General features: G+C 38.3%; 1 protein-coding gene across 1 annotated transcript; it reads left to right on the top strand.

Annotated features, from left to right (window-relative positions):
• Positions 1-60: 60 nt before the first annotated feature.
• Positions 61-14279, top strand: si:ch73-40i7.2 (FYN-binding protein 1). The gene is made up of 16 exons (XM_031307333.2): positions 61-211; positions 4161-4785; positions 5559-5676; positions 6123-6178; positions 6362-6399; positions 6720-6754; positions 7648-7780; positions 8174-8336; positions 9171-9321; positions 9520-9536; positions 10076-10136; positions 11858-11900; positions 12198-12360; positions 12671-12704; positions 13793-13836; positions 13997-14279. Exons 1-16 carry the CDS (start codon positions 209-211, stop codon positions 14032-14034), a joined length of 1722 nt encoding a protein of 573 aa, XP_031163193.1. The 5' UTR covers positions 61-208; the 3' UTR covers positions 14035-14279.
• Positions 14280-14922: the final 643 nt, after the last annotated feature.

Below are 14922 nucleotides of genomic sequence, written 5' to 3'. Positions count from 1 at the left end.
AATGAAACAAACTGGCTGATGGCATCATGTTAATGTTTCTCATAATCTCATGTGTTGCTGTCAGTTACCCTGTTGCCTACGCTTGAGCATTTCCTCATTTGCAGTAAGTTTAGTAACACAGGTCTGTACAGTAGCATTAGCCTCGGTACTGAATCACTGCTGGACATGGAGCACTTTATCCATCATTAAACCATCACTAAAGGCAAATATGGTAAGAAATCGTTATTTACTATGTTATTTAAAGAAGTGTTGTTGTTTTTAATATGTCTGTCAATGGAGTGAATAACAACTGCTCCACAGCACCTTTCACACTTTAATTCTGGCTATTTCCTCTTAACCATCAAGGTGTCTATGAATAACCTGACCGACCATTGTAGAAAGACCATCAGCAGATATTTTTGTTTCACTGGCGAGTGAAACTTCAGTTTCCTTCTGTCATGTAACTAAGAAGGCTACTCATTGAATCACCTTTACAACTTTTAACCTGCTTTTCAATAATGCAAATGCATGATCTGACGGACTGGCTCCAGTTGTTCCCGACAGTACTTACATAATTTCACAGCAGAAGGGGAAGTTGGATTTTGAAATAAATGTTCATGCTGCTGATGATGAAAGAAAGCTTTATTGCACACTATCAGTAGTAAATGATTTACAGTGTGCTCAGTGGCACTTTACTTCCACTGTTCTATCTTCCTAAATGTCTCTTAAACTACACATGTTTGTATTGTATTTCAAGACTTTTTAATATATAGAATAAAGGTCAATAATGGTTGATATTTAGTCTTTAAATTGTAGGGATCCTGTAACCAGAAAAATTATTGTAAACTACTTTGCCTTATTGTTTATTCCCCCTTTGATACGTTTATTGTATGCAACAAATACGCCAAGGCAAATTCCTTGCAAGTCAAGACTTTCTTTGGTAATAAATATGATTCTGATTCTAAATTTGGAAGTTATTAAACACACTAACAAATAAATTAGTGAATCGACTACATCAAATGACTGTTTTCTGTAGCAGAGACTGGCTGGTACCTAATATGTGATAAAAGATTAGTATTACCTGAGTACATTGAATCAAACTGTATCTGTATTAGAGCTGGGCGATATGAAGAAAATCAAATATCATGATACTTTATACCTCAATATCGATACCGCAACGATATTGTAGTGTTGACTATAGGTGCTTTCACAAAATATTTACACAATGAGATTTTTGATAAATAATCATCAGAAATGTGGATATAATGACTTTGTGGGTAAAGGCAAATAATAAAACAGTTACAACAGTCTTCAGTTACAACAGTCTGGTAAGTTCAGAACATGACATCACTTTACTGTAATGCAGCCTTTAAAACCAGGAAAAGACAACACTTATGTCATATCACGATATTACGATATCCAAAATCTAAGACGATATCTAGTCTCATATCACGATATCGATATAATATCGATATATTGCCCAGCTCTAATCTGTATAGTACCTTTTGTACAGGTTAGGGCAATTCAAAATGCTTTACAGAGATAGATAGTAGAGATCAACAGAAGACCAGATCAGTAGAGTTCATCGATAGCCTATTTTATAAAATGTTGGCTTTAATGCACCAGAAAATATTTTAAAGTTCAATATAAGTTATGACTGTGATTAAGTCATATTTTATTTACTTTGTCTTTATTTTGTCACTTTTAGTCGTAAATTAAAAAAGAAATGTCCGTGTTGTCAGGTTTTCTCTGCAGCCCACCTGCACAGCTACAATCTGTGGCGACACCGTTTTAAGAACATCTGCGATGTTGTGTCACTGCCAAAGGGCACAAACGTATAGATGCACACACATGCACACACTCTAATGCAGGCGCACTCTGACTGAAAGTGGAACCCCCGTCTGCGTGTTGTGTGTGTTTTGTGGTATATAGAGCAAAGTTTTCTGTCGGTTTCCTTCGTTCCTTGAGACGACTGAGAGCACACAGCTTGCAGCCTATTGGTGCAGTGACAGCGGAGGGCATTTCTATGGTAACCGGTGCAGGATGCTTGCTGAGTTACAGAGGTGTGTGGTTGTGAGCATTTCCTGCTCCTCTTCACACCCTCAGTTAGGCTTTGTTACAACTTTAGTTTAGTTTATTAGTTTATAATGTTGTGAACAGTCCCCTTTAATTAACTGCACAGTAAAAAGGAGCAGCTTTAGCCTCTACGGCTAATTTCCAACTGTAGTCCCCGGGCCAGCAGACAATAGGCATCCTAAAATACAATGGTATTCAGGCAATAGATAGTGTAATTTCTTTATTGCCAACGTGTTTTTATTTGTCAACATAACAGAAGATGAGATGTTTTCAATCATAATTAAATGTACTTTTATTTCCATCATTTTCCCTCCTTGCTTATCATATTTTTGAGTCAACTGCCCATTGTTCTATTAAAACAGTTTCCTGACTCTAGCCTACCTATTGAAGTTGAACTCAACCAATTATATAATCTCTGCCTGCGGACGACTGCGCTCCGTTTTAAACTGTTCCGAGCCCTTTGGTCAAATTATCATCCCTCTTTTTTTGGTCCATTTGTTTAGGTGAGAATGAAAACATTTAAACCCCAAATAACGTCACAGATGCCTAAAAATGAGTGAGACTCATGTCAAATGTTCTTTCTGTTTCCTCTCTCATATACACTCCAAAGTAAAAAAAATAATGGATTAGGTACACCTTCAGTTGTTGTTGACACTGTCAGAGAGGTGTTCATTCAACTATATGTTTATTACTGAGGTGATAGTTAGTGGTGAGTTTGTAAATGTGTGTGACAAAACATTAGAAACACCTCTCAATAGTATGCAGTCCAGTTCAACACCACTGCAAACTACAACCTTAATAAACACACATTAATATTTCTCTGATAGTCCCAATCAAAACTGAACATTGTTATCTTTGTAAAGGTAGAATTCATTGCTGAGCTTTTGTATTGGATTGCATTAGACTTTACAGTTTTATCTAATAAAGTGGCCACTGAGTGTAAAAACTCCTCTCACAAATACCAACAGCAGAGTTCCACTGAGCAGCAGTGTGGTGCAGTTCACTGGGAGTGTGAGGAACCAGACAGGAAATTACTTCTAAACATCTAATAAGAAGAGAGATCAACATAAATTTCTGATCACCGGGCAAAAGCAGATGGGTTCACAAACCAGAGTTACGTACCTGGTGCACAGAAAATATAGTATCATAAAATATAAGAATTTCAGGGAGTGGTCAAACATAAAAAATACAACAACATAAAAATAACAACATAAAATCATTCCTGTAATAATTATAATAACCAACCTGACAGGATACCAAACTCCCTCCTATAAAGATGCTCATCTGCACGTCATCACTATTTTTAGAGCTTTGCATGTTATTGTCATTGTGACCAAAATACAAAAGATGCAACAAAGAGAACATCAAAGAAAAACATAAGCGTAACTACCCTTTAAAATCTGTCATTAAATCTCAGAAAAGCATCAACTGAGTCATCAAAGTCAGGGACCCCCTTATTGCTTCAAGCATTGGTAGAACATAATACTGCATTTTATAGACTAACCCGCCTTCAATTCAATTTCTTTGTCAGTGTCACTATAAAATGTGTTTCCGTTACATTTATTCAGTGCAGTTTTGCCACAGTAATCTCTGACCTCATGTCAAAATTGAAAGTGTCCAATTGCGTTGAGGTAAGCAGATAACTTGAGTTGAAGGATTGCATCGGCTACATTGGCTCATCTCTACCATTGTTTCCATGAAAACTCCTGATAAAACAAAAATTCCAACTACCTGTTTTAACATAAAAAATATTTTAATGTCTCCTTAGTGATTGTTTATAATGATCACAATCTCTGAGAGGGGTTCATAATTACTAAATGCAGCCTTCAATATCTTTCTAAATCTGTTCAGATTGCACTGATAAAAGTTTTCTCTGCTGCACAGAGGAGGAGAAGGAGACATCTCAGCTCTGTGAAGATCAAACCAACCAGGAAACTGTGTTGTTGCACGGTGCATACTCACTTTGTAAAGATAGCGTAGGGGTTTGACGAGCGGTGTGTGTTTGTGAGCGTGGGGGGCATGCTTTGCTGTGTGCTGTGCTGCTAACTTCCTGCTTTAAAAACAAAGCAGCTGCAGTTGAGTTTGTGCTCCTGTGTTGTTGTCAGGGGGAGAGCATTGATGTCAAGGCTCTGAGGGCCAGGTTCAACAACAAGGCCGGCAACTCGGACACCAGCAGCCGAGACAGCGGCTCCCCAAAATCTCCACGACCTGGGTTTGGGAGACTGATCCTGCCACTGACGGAGAACGATCTGGCGCATCACAGACTGTCTCCTACCATTCCTCCTCCTCCGATGGCTAGCCCAGGCCTGGGGAGGTTGCCAAGGGCAGAACCAATGGCAGCCTCCATCCCCGCCAAACCGGTTTCTTTCCCTCGACCGCCTCCCACTCCTGGAGTCAGAGCATCCATCCAGCCGGCAGAACCCGGCAAGGTGAAGTTGAAGGGGGAGATGCTACAGAACATGATGATGAGGCACCAGAGGCCTCCAGGCATCAAGCCCGCCCTGGCTCCGGCATCAGCTCAGTCCCCTGCACCAGCTCCCACGTCCACCCCGCTACCACTTCGACAGCAGCCCCGACAGAGGAGTGCAGGGGATGTGACCCCACTCAGGAGGCCTCTACCCCCTGAAGGACCTCTTCCTTTGAAACCCAAACGCCCTCCCAATGTCAACCTGGAGCCCTTTCTGAGGTCCAATCGAGGACCTGCCCTTCCTGGTCCAAGAAAGAGTGACGGTGAGTCCCTTGGGCTTATTTGCTCATAGATTTGTAATTATCTGGCACTCAACTAAATCACAAACGATCTGGACATTCCTGGAGAGCACTGGAATTTCAATGCTTATGACTTTCTGGCTTAATGTTTCTAAAAGGCCGACTCATTTCGCTCCCGTCCAGATGAAAAACAGACAATCAATGTTCATTCTCTTTAAATAATAATTAGCAAAATCATGACAGTGGCTGGTGCATTTGGAAGATTAGTCAATAGACAAACTAGTTTACTTCCTGCCCTGATATCATTTTGTCAGAAGACATTTGACATGTCACAGTAGGAAAAACTATATTATTAATGGCTGAATTCCATTTAGCTGCTTTGGTTTCAAGGTCCTAATATTGTGCATGCTGGCTCACTGTCACACTGTCATTATTTACTGGGACACTTGAACAGAAAGAAACATTAATGTTTTTAGTAACAGGTTTGCGCTGTCAAAATGTCTGCTATGAAAAAATTTGATGAGGTATGTTACCATTGTACTTTTCTGCTATTCTTATTGTTTTATTGAATTAAGATAGCCTATATGTATTTATTTTTTAAACTAAAAATATTTTTTTCCATTGCTTGCTATATATTTTTAATTTAAACTTTTGATTGAAAGTTAAGTCCATTAAATTGATACATTTTAAGATCTAAATATTGCTTCAAGTACGTGTGTGTGACTGTTCATTGCTGGTTATTTGTCTCATTTAGCCATGAAGGTTTCGCATAACAACATTCTCTCTGGTTCTCCCAGCAGGTTCCCCGGGTTCAGCAGGCAAAAAGTTGTCTTTACCAACAATCATCAGTCCTCCAAAACTGCCACCACTACGATCCAACAAACCCAGCAGGCTGCCGCGCCAAATTGCCTCTGTGTGAGTATTAATCTATTTCACAATATGCTTATTTTATTAAAGTACCTGCAGGGATGTAGTAACAAGAACGTGATTTTCATTTCATGTCATTTATTTCACATCCATTAAATACACAATCAGCCATAATAAAATCCCTGAGAATGCCACAATAAAGTCAGATTCTTATTTCCACCACAGTTATTATGATGTAAAAATGGCAGACAGGCAAAAGTGTGAAAATCAACAACAATCTTGAGCCGAATATACGTACATACGTACGTATGTAATGCACTTTAAGGAGAATAAATCATATCAGAGACTCTAATTTAGAGTTTAAAAAATATATATATAAAATGGCAAATATCTGGGCATATTTTTCTAAACTTCTGTAGCGTGCAGTTGTCAAGTGGTCTAAGATACATGTCACGTAAACAATTGATGAATAAAGAACCGTTTTTTGATTGCAGGGACATTGAGGATAACCAGGACTTCTACGATGACATTGCAAGCTTTGAGAAGAACGGTAACAATTGCAGCTTGTTTATTGATGCATTACTCCTTTTGCTCTTGACGCTCTTGTTTCTCTGACACATTTTAAGCAATGAAGTAATGACTTCTAAAATCATTGTATTAATATTAAGATAATGTGCCACTTTTTCTAACAGAAGGCATGCCTTTCGTGTCTTTATATTGTGTGACTTCACAGATTCCTGGAGTGACAACAGTTCACCGTGTATAGATGGGGTAAGGACAGAAAACTAAAACTGAAATTTTAACTTACTTTATATTGAGAATGCCTCCCATTATAATAATTCAAAATCAGGTAGCTCCTCTTGTGAGAACATGTTGCTTTCTTCCATAAAAAAACAGACACTAAAATTAGAAAGAAGTTTAAATTCCAGTTTACACTTGTTTGTATTGCTGAATTATTTATTTATAATGGTGAGACAAATGACAATTAAACTGTATTCATTGTCAGTAGAGCAGACACTGACATCCCCTTTAATCTAATAAATCCTGTATGTGGATGTTTTGAAGTGCAAATAAAACTTTTTCTCTTGCAGGATGATGATGACGACGTGTATGAGTTTATTGATGAGTAAGTAGAAATGTTTTGCCTTTACCATTAAAACATTGTGTCTGTATTTGTTAAGCACTACACTGGCTAAAAGTAGAAAGTGGCTGCAGCTGCATGAACACGAAGTGGGACAGTATTTCTATTATTTCTGTTACTGCTGCTCTTATTTTTGCACCTACTGAAGCACTATTGCAACTATTATTACCTTAAAGGCTTTCACAATTTGTCTTTGCAGTTTAATGCCTTTGACACAACATCAAACTATCCCTGATAACAATCTCTGCTCCTTTAAATTTAAAATCACAAACAGCATTTGATGGATTGTAGTTTCTGTGTGGTTGAACATAATGTGTATGGGAAGCTACATTAAATGCTCCACAAGTGTGCAATGATGCAATGACATTTATTTGTGATTGAACATATTTTCTGTTAAAGCAGGATATAGTGACAAAACAGATATGTGGGCAGATTGGAACAAAGGCGTGAAGTTTGTGGGATACTGCAGTTGGTAAAACAGTTTACTGTGAAGTGCTTATAACTGAATTAATGAATTCAGTCCTCACGACACAATCATGTTGATTGTTGTCACTTATGTAACATGTAAGACTAATGTTTTGTCGTTTGATTTTTTTAGTTAACCACAAGTATACATCTTTTTCCACAGAGTCAAAGTAATGGGACTACTATGAACAAAATATGAGAAAATTAACGTGAAGGCATTGTTTGGCGTGTCTAGGGATGACAATGTCAGTCTGATATTAGCATTCAGCTCAAAGCACAGCAATGTACAGGCTCACAGCATGGCTGTAGATTCTTGTAGAGGCTTGTTATTCATATAGCAGGAGAATGCTGTGATGTGAAGAACTGTCAAAAAAACTAACAAGTAATTTCACATTTGAATTGTTCCTTTATAGGGACCAATTGGAGCTAAACCGGTTAAATGCTGAGAAGCAAAACAAAAAAGAAGCAAAGACACAACTTGCAAAGGAGAAGAAAGATCAGATGGAGCGTCAGAAAAAAGAAAATGAGTTGAGGAAGAACTTTCAGGTACCAGCATCATTTGTCCTCCATGAAAACCTCTGAGTCCAGCTTTTACAACAGCAGATCAAATATCATCACTTTTGTATTTTGTTGACATGGATGACAGTTTAAGAAAATGCACCACCTTACAAAACATTTAGCTATTTACAGATTGGATGTTTAATAATTTAAATATTTTAAACTTCAGTGGGTTAGCTACAGTTACATAACCTGCTGACCTTCCAACTTTATGGATGTTGAACAACAAAAAATGCGTGTTATTTCTATATCATTCCAATCTGCAATTTAGCTAAAGCATTAGGGTTATTTGAATCCACCCACTCTAAACTGATCCAAACCTTATTCATTTCTGTTACTGTAATTGTCAACTTTCACAACTTAATTTCTGCCCTTCTGTAGTTGCAAGGTGAGGTGGAGGTTCTTCATACAGCCAGAGTGAGACATGACTGGCATGGAGGAGGAAAGCTGGACCTCAGCGTACGCGAAGGAGAGAGCGTGGAGATCCTCAGAGTGAAGAATAACCCAGGAGGCAAATGGTTGGCTCGCTCTCTTAAAGGAAACTGTGAGTTTTACTTTAAATCTTCCAGTCTGAACCTATCTTTAGTGCCATAAAGTTAGCAAAGTCACCTACATCAACCTAACACACTGCAGAGACAGGCAAGCTTGTTGATACTAGGCTGGAAGTCCTGTGTAGCGCCTGTGTTTTCTGTAAATTCCCAGCAGCAGTGTGTGTGTGTGTGTGTGTGTGTGTGTGTGTGTGTGTGTGTGTGTGTGTGTGTGCGTGCGTGCGTGCGTGCGTGCGTGCGTGTGTGGTAGGCATAGGGTAATCATCATGCTATTAGTTTCCACCCACCTGTTTTGATACACATTTTCATTTGCATATTAAAACACATGAGTGAAAATAATTTAGATCTTCAGTTTGAAGACGTTTTGTCTGGGCTTTGCTTTCTCAAATGACTGTGGTCCTGCCATGGCTCTAACCTTATTATGTATTTATAATGTCTCATGTTATGCAGATGATCCTCAACTCAATTTGTGAAACCAAAAAATCCTTGTGGCCTTATCGCTTTCAACATATCAGTCCCTATCTTATTGCATACCTCCTCTAGTGTTTGATTAACCTTTCTAGTAATAAATATAACATATCGTTGCTGGGTGAAAACCAAAACCATTGCTTTTCAAGAAATGAAAAAGGCTAATTTGAAAACATTTTATTGAGCTAATTTTCTTATACAAAGTCAGACAGAATCACCTCATCACTGTTTAAATATTTATAAAAACCTACAGATTGACATAAACGTTGACCAATAGCATTGATTTATAAAAAAAAAAAAAGAAGGTAGGTTTCTTGTTTTTGTCATAATGAAGTACATCATCTTGTTGTGTTATCCGGCAGGCGGATACATCAGTAACACATGTGTGGATGTTGACTATGAGGCAGTAAAGCGCAAATTGCTACAGTCCAGAAAAATAGACACATCACCGTTGCCTCCACCACCTCCAGACCCCCCACTGATGTTATATGTGGAGTCCAACAGCAGTGACAGGTACAGTAAATCATGTTAATCTTTTTAATTATATTGTGATAAAAATGATATACCTCTCTTCAACCAACTTTTCCCAAATCTTTTGAAGTCATTTGGAGCCTACCACCTGTAAACTCACCTACATGTTTGGTTGCATTGCTTTCTCAGTTACACCCACGTCTGTTCCAACTAACATATTATGTTTCCTCTAATCTGCAGCATGCTTCAAGATGACGGTAAGTGACAACACACCAGACATACACATTATTGGCTGATTAGGCTTAATACTAGGTAAAATCAGACTTCATCACTGCTCAAAAGAAACGACACAGTAGCCATTTTTGTAACATAAAGACCAGCTTGTTTGGTTTAATTAATTTTTTCTCTAAAAAAATAAAAAATAAATTAAATAGTTAATAGGGATTCATGAGCAAACCTTATAAAGTCTGTTCTTGTTCAATTATTGTTCACAATTAATGGCTTCAACTGCAATTGAAATTATCGTATGCAATAACACTCTTGCAATATCACAGCTTGCTAAAGCTCAGTAGGACATTTGACAACTTGAAGCATGAGAAAGATGACCAACTTGATCCCTTGAAAATTTCCATAAAATAAGCAGCTTAGCTTGCTTAGTTCATTTAATTATTTTCTCCCGCAATGATAAATGTTTTTGTTATTGTCTGATTGTTTCAACAGATAATGTTAATGATTATTACAAGAAGACAATATCCTTTTAGTTTTACTTTTACTGTACTTTTTGTTTGGTCCTCAGATGACTATGATGACGTTCAACCAATAACTGAGGGTTTCCCCCCACCACCACCTGAAATCAGGTATCTATTCCTCTGGTCCACTGAAAGGGAACAGGAAATGAGAGGTTGAGATATTGACAGCTCAGTGCAGCTCCAGTATTTGTGTAATGTAAATATGTATTTATTTATTTATTTAAAGACCAAATGAGGAATGTTCAAATACAGAAAAAAACTGAATAAGTCTACCTCTATCTGTCAATCTATAAATTGCAGGAACGTCTGTCTGTCTGTCTGTCTCTGTGTGTGTTATACACATATCTCTCGAACCGTTAGTCCGATGGATTTCAAACTTGACAGGTGTCTTGCCACGGGCACGAGTAAGTGCAGTGCAAAGTTTGACGTTGTTTGGATTAGAAATGCAAAAGATATTAAATATATCGGTAAAAGAAGCACACATTGACTTTTGCCGCTCTAGCCGCTGGCTGAGTGAGCACAACGCAGGACCAGAGACAGAGAGGGTCGAAGAAAGCAGCGGAGCTTTGGCAGCTAAAATGTGACATACACCTCAGACCCACAAACATGTGCAAAGTAGCACTACTTTGGACTGTCTTTGAGTTTGAATAAACAAACGACAATTCCCAAATTTAAGGATGTTTCAGAATCCCACACATGCAAAGCACAACCAGGTACAGACAACAAGTGGCAGACAGAGCATAATGCCACTTATAGGCAGGCTACCAGACACTGTGTTACATCGTTGTCAGTGTTTGGGGGCGTGTTTGGTGGGAAGGTAACCTACACGCCATAAGCAGACGCCACATGCAGAACGCTCTCAAGGAAACTCAACAAAAACCCATTTGCCAACACTATATCAAACAAAAGCCAGACACTATAGTATTAAGTTGATGTGAGCTGTAGCCTACATTCACCACTTCTAACCAGAGGCAGAATATATAAAGTAGGCTAATCTCAGAGATTATTCCTTCACAGCACTGTGCAATGCCAGAAAATCTCAGAGCTGAACCGGGCAGACACAACACTTTTCATCAGACTCACCCTGGGTTAATTAAGTCTACTGTTAATTAATAACATTACCGTCATCAAAATACCCCTGCGAATCAAATCCCCTACTTCACCATTAACTGTCAAGCCATTAAACCTGTATGGAAATTAACAGTCCACCGTCCACAGTAACACCTCTGCTGAAATGTTAAATTCGTTAACGATCCGACACGAGACAACACCATCTCTCTCTCTCTCTCTCTCTCTCTCTCTGTGCGCACACACACACACACACACACACACACACACACACACACACACACACACACACACACACACACACACACACACACACACAGTCCGGATCTGGTGGTTGATTAACGCAGATATGTGCTGATAAGCTCTCATAACTGCCGGGTGAGTAGCGCACTGCCATGAGTCCATGACGCTAATGTCTGATTACTCCACATTGTCATTGTAATATTTTGTGATTACATTCTGAATCTGCAACGTTCTCTGTCAGGTAAATCAGTAAGTTAGTGGTAGGGTATACAGGGGAGTTGCATATGAAGTGATTTGGGGTCCTTCTGTAAGTAATGTTGGGGTACAATTTGGTTTTGATACAATCTACAAGCAGCAATACCACAGACCAAGCAATCGGCCCGTTCTAAACAGGCACATTTTCAACGGGCACTGCATTAGTTTTATTAATTTGCAGAGGAAAATCTGAGAAAATGTGTTGCTGATAAATGCATTGATATGCTTCTTGATTAACTGTTAAATCCTCTGTTTTTTTCCAGCATAGATCCCAAAGTGGAGAAAGAGCTAAGGAAAAGATTTAAGGTAAATTGTTTTCACACTTTCACACCAGATAATTTGGTTTTAGTGGCAGATAAAGCAGTGTCACCATCATAGAGGAATAGTTATATTATTATTTGTTCCTAAATTATTCGGGGAAACATGTATAGAAAGAAAAGAAAACAGGACCCAGTTTGATCCTAGTGGAACTCCACACACGAGAGCATCATTTCCACAAAATGCATAGCCTATAGCATAAACATGTTACACTGCCCCCATTAAGACAATTACTGAAATTTAGAAAATACTTAAAAACTGATCACTGCAACTATTGTTTCCTAGTATGAAGGGCCTCTCAGGGTGCTGCACACCATGATGGTAGATCCTAATAGCATCATAAAGAAGCCAGGGGGGAAGGATCTGCACGTGACTCAAGGAGAAGTCGTGGATGTCATTCAGCTCACCAACAGCAAGAAAGCTCTGTGTTGCAACCAGTCTGGAAAATGTATGTAAACACTTCACATCCTTCTTTGATTGTATGTTATTTTAAGATGCAGCACATGATACATAAGCAGTTTGAAAAAGGGTGAAAGTTTATCTTTATTGTCGTGGCTATGTGATTAATAAGACTACAGCCATACTAACAGGTTGTGAAGCTGTACTAAGGTACAGCCGGACTTTGAAAAACTTTGAGTGAAAACTTTGACCTGCTGGTGGTGCAAGAAACAAATTCAGGGGATACCCAATTTAGCCAGTATATTACTAATTTAATGTGACTGTTTTACATAAATTATGTTTTGTATCACCTCTCACAGATGGCTATGTGTCCAGATCTCTTCTTCTTCAAATGTAAGTTAATCCTAATCAGTTTAATATGTGGAACTGCCACCATAGCATTACTTTCATTTAGTCTCTTATAGTCTTTGCTATAAATAAATAATGACCTTTTAACTTTTAAAGTGCCCATATTATGAAAAAAACACTTATTCTGGGATTTGAGGTGTTCTTTTGTGTCTCTGGTGCTTCCACACACATACAAACTTTGAAAAAAATCCATCCATGCTGTTTAGAGTGAGATACAGTTTCTGAATGTGTCCTGCCTTCAGTCTCCGGGTGAGCTGTTCAAAATCGGCACGGCTTGTGACGTCACAAGCCGAAACGAGCTGGCTAACCGCAACCATTAGCTAACGCTAACGCTAGCATGCTACCTCGTTCTCAATAGCAAAGCACTGCTACAACACACACAAGTTCACCATAATCTACAAAAGAACTACTGACATTTGCGCCCTCATTTAGAAGTCTCCCAGCTAATCCTGCCTTGTAACTGACTGAAGTTGTAGAAACAGCCTTTCTTTTACTGTCTATGGAGCTAGCTAGCTGACATGATCTACATCTGAGCTTCTGCGCATGTGCAAGTGCAATCAAAGATAGTACAGAAGAAGAAGAAGAAAAGAGGTCTCACTCTGTAGCTAAAACAGAGACCAGCTGAAAAGAGGATCTGCAGCAGTGAGAGAGAGCGGTGCAGTACAACAAAAATATGGTGTTTTTTGAAAATTAAACCATGTAAACCTATTCTGGTACAACCTTAAAATACAATTATGAACCTGAAAATTAGCATAATATGGCTGCTTTAACAAAATACACTTTTGGTATGCTCCTCTTTGACGTTGATACTTTGATAAAGCTATCTGTTGTTGTTGTTTTTGATAGTGTAGATTAAATTAGTAAAAACTTGTACATATTTTATTTTTTACAAATCTAAATATAGTACACATCTTTCCATTTCATCTGCGCTCAAGTATAATGCATTTTGTTCTCATCCATGAGAACAGTTGTAAACTCAATGTTGATTTGATGTTTGATGTTGATGTCAAGTGGTAGGTCTAGAAATAACAATAGAAATACCTAGTCAGTTTAACATCAATCTTCCTCTACAGGGAAGGAGACATTTACGACGATGTTGACTACGCAGGCAGTGCTGGTGAGTTATCTTTAGATCTTCATGTTCTTCAATAAATGCCATGCAAACTGTGCCTCAGTAATTTCCAAAGTAATCTTAAATATTCACTCTTGAAACCCCATGTGTTTGTCTTACTTTTAATTCTCTTTTGTAAGGACATTTTTATTTTATTTTTTTTCAGACGTCTACGACAACGACTCTCCACACACTGATTATTGAAACAAACTAAACACAGACTAAGACAGTAAGAGAGTGATATACAGACAGACAAAAGAAACAAACTATAAACATGTAAAACTTAAGCTATATAATACTATTATGTAAGTTATATAATTAAGTATCCACCTGGATACACATTTTTGCTTTACTTAACTCCACCTGTTACATTCAATTAAAAATGTTTAAACACCAGGCTGCCTGTTACAACTGAGGTGGAACAGAAAATAGCTGTCTGGCTCACAAACAAACAAATAAACAAACTAGCTTATATAAAACTAAAACTGTATAAAAACTAAATAAAACTGAGTGACAAAAAAAAAATAGTGTGAAGAAAGAGATCTGTCTAGATACACACACACACACACACACACACACACACACACACACACACACACGTACTGTGTGAGGAGGGAGCTTGAAGTGGAGCTGCTGCTCCTTCACCATGAAAGGGGCCAGTTGAGGTGGTTCGGCCATCTAACCAGGATGCATCCTGGTAGAGGTTTTCCGGGCACGTCCAACTGGTAAGAGGCTCCAACAAGAGATTATCCAGTATATCTCGTCTGGCCACACCTCAGGGTTCCTCAGGAAGAGCAATACGTTGCTGGGGAGAGTGATGTCTGGAAATTTTGCTTAGCCTACTGCCCCCACAATAAGCGGATGAAAATGGATGAATGGATGGTTGGATGAGAATATCAAACTTGTTATCATTGCATGGTTTGTCAAACTGCTAGTATAGAAAATGAATACACTATAACTGTTGCTTTGTGTATTGTTCAACCTCTGAGATAATTTAAAATAAATAAAATAAAGTTTTACTGGTAATTGTGTCCCTTTTTTAATTGACTATTTTCTCTCTTTTTTGAATAAAAATCAAAAACGCTTAGCCCC

The sequence above is a fragment of the Sander lucioperca genome, chromosome 11, assembly GCF_008315115.2.
Source record: "Sander lucioperca isolate FBNREF2018 chromosome 11, SLUC_FBN_1.2, whole genome shotgun sequence".
NCBI classification, from domain to species: Eukaryota; Metazoa; Chordata; class Actinopteri; order Perciformes; family Percidae; genus Sander; species Sander lucioperca.
Note: the sequence above shows the minus strand (reverse complement) of the source record. Positions and strands in the feature narration are given on the sequence as shown.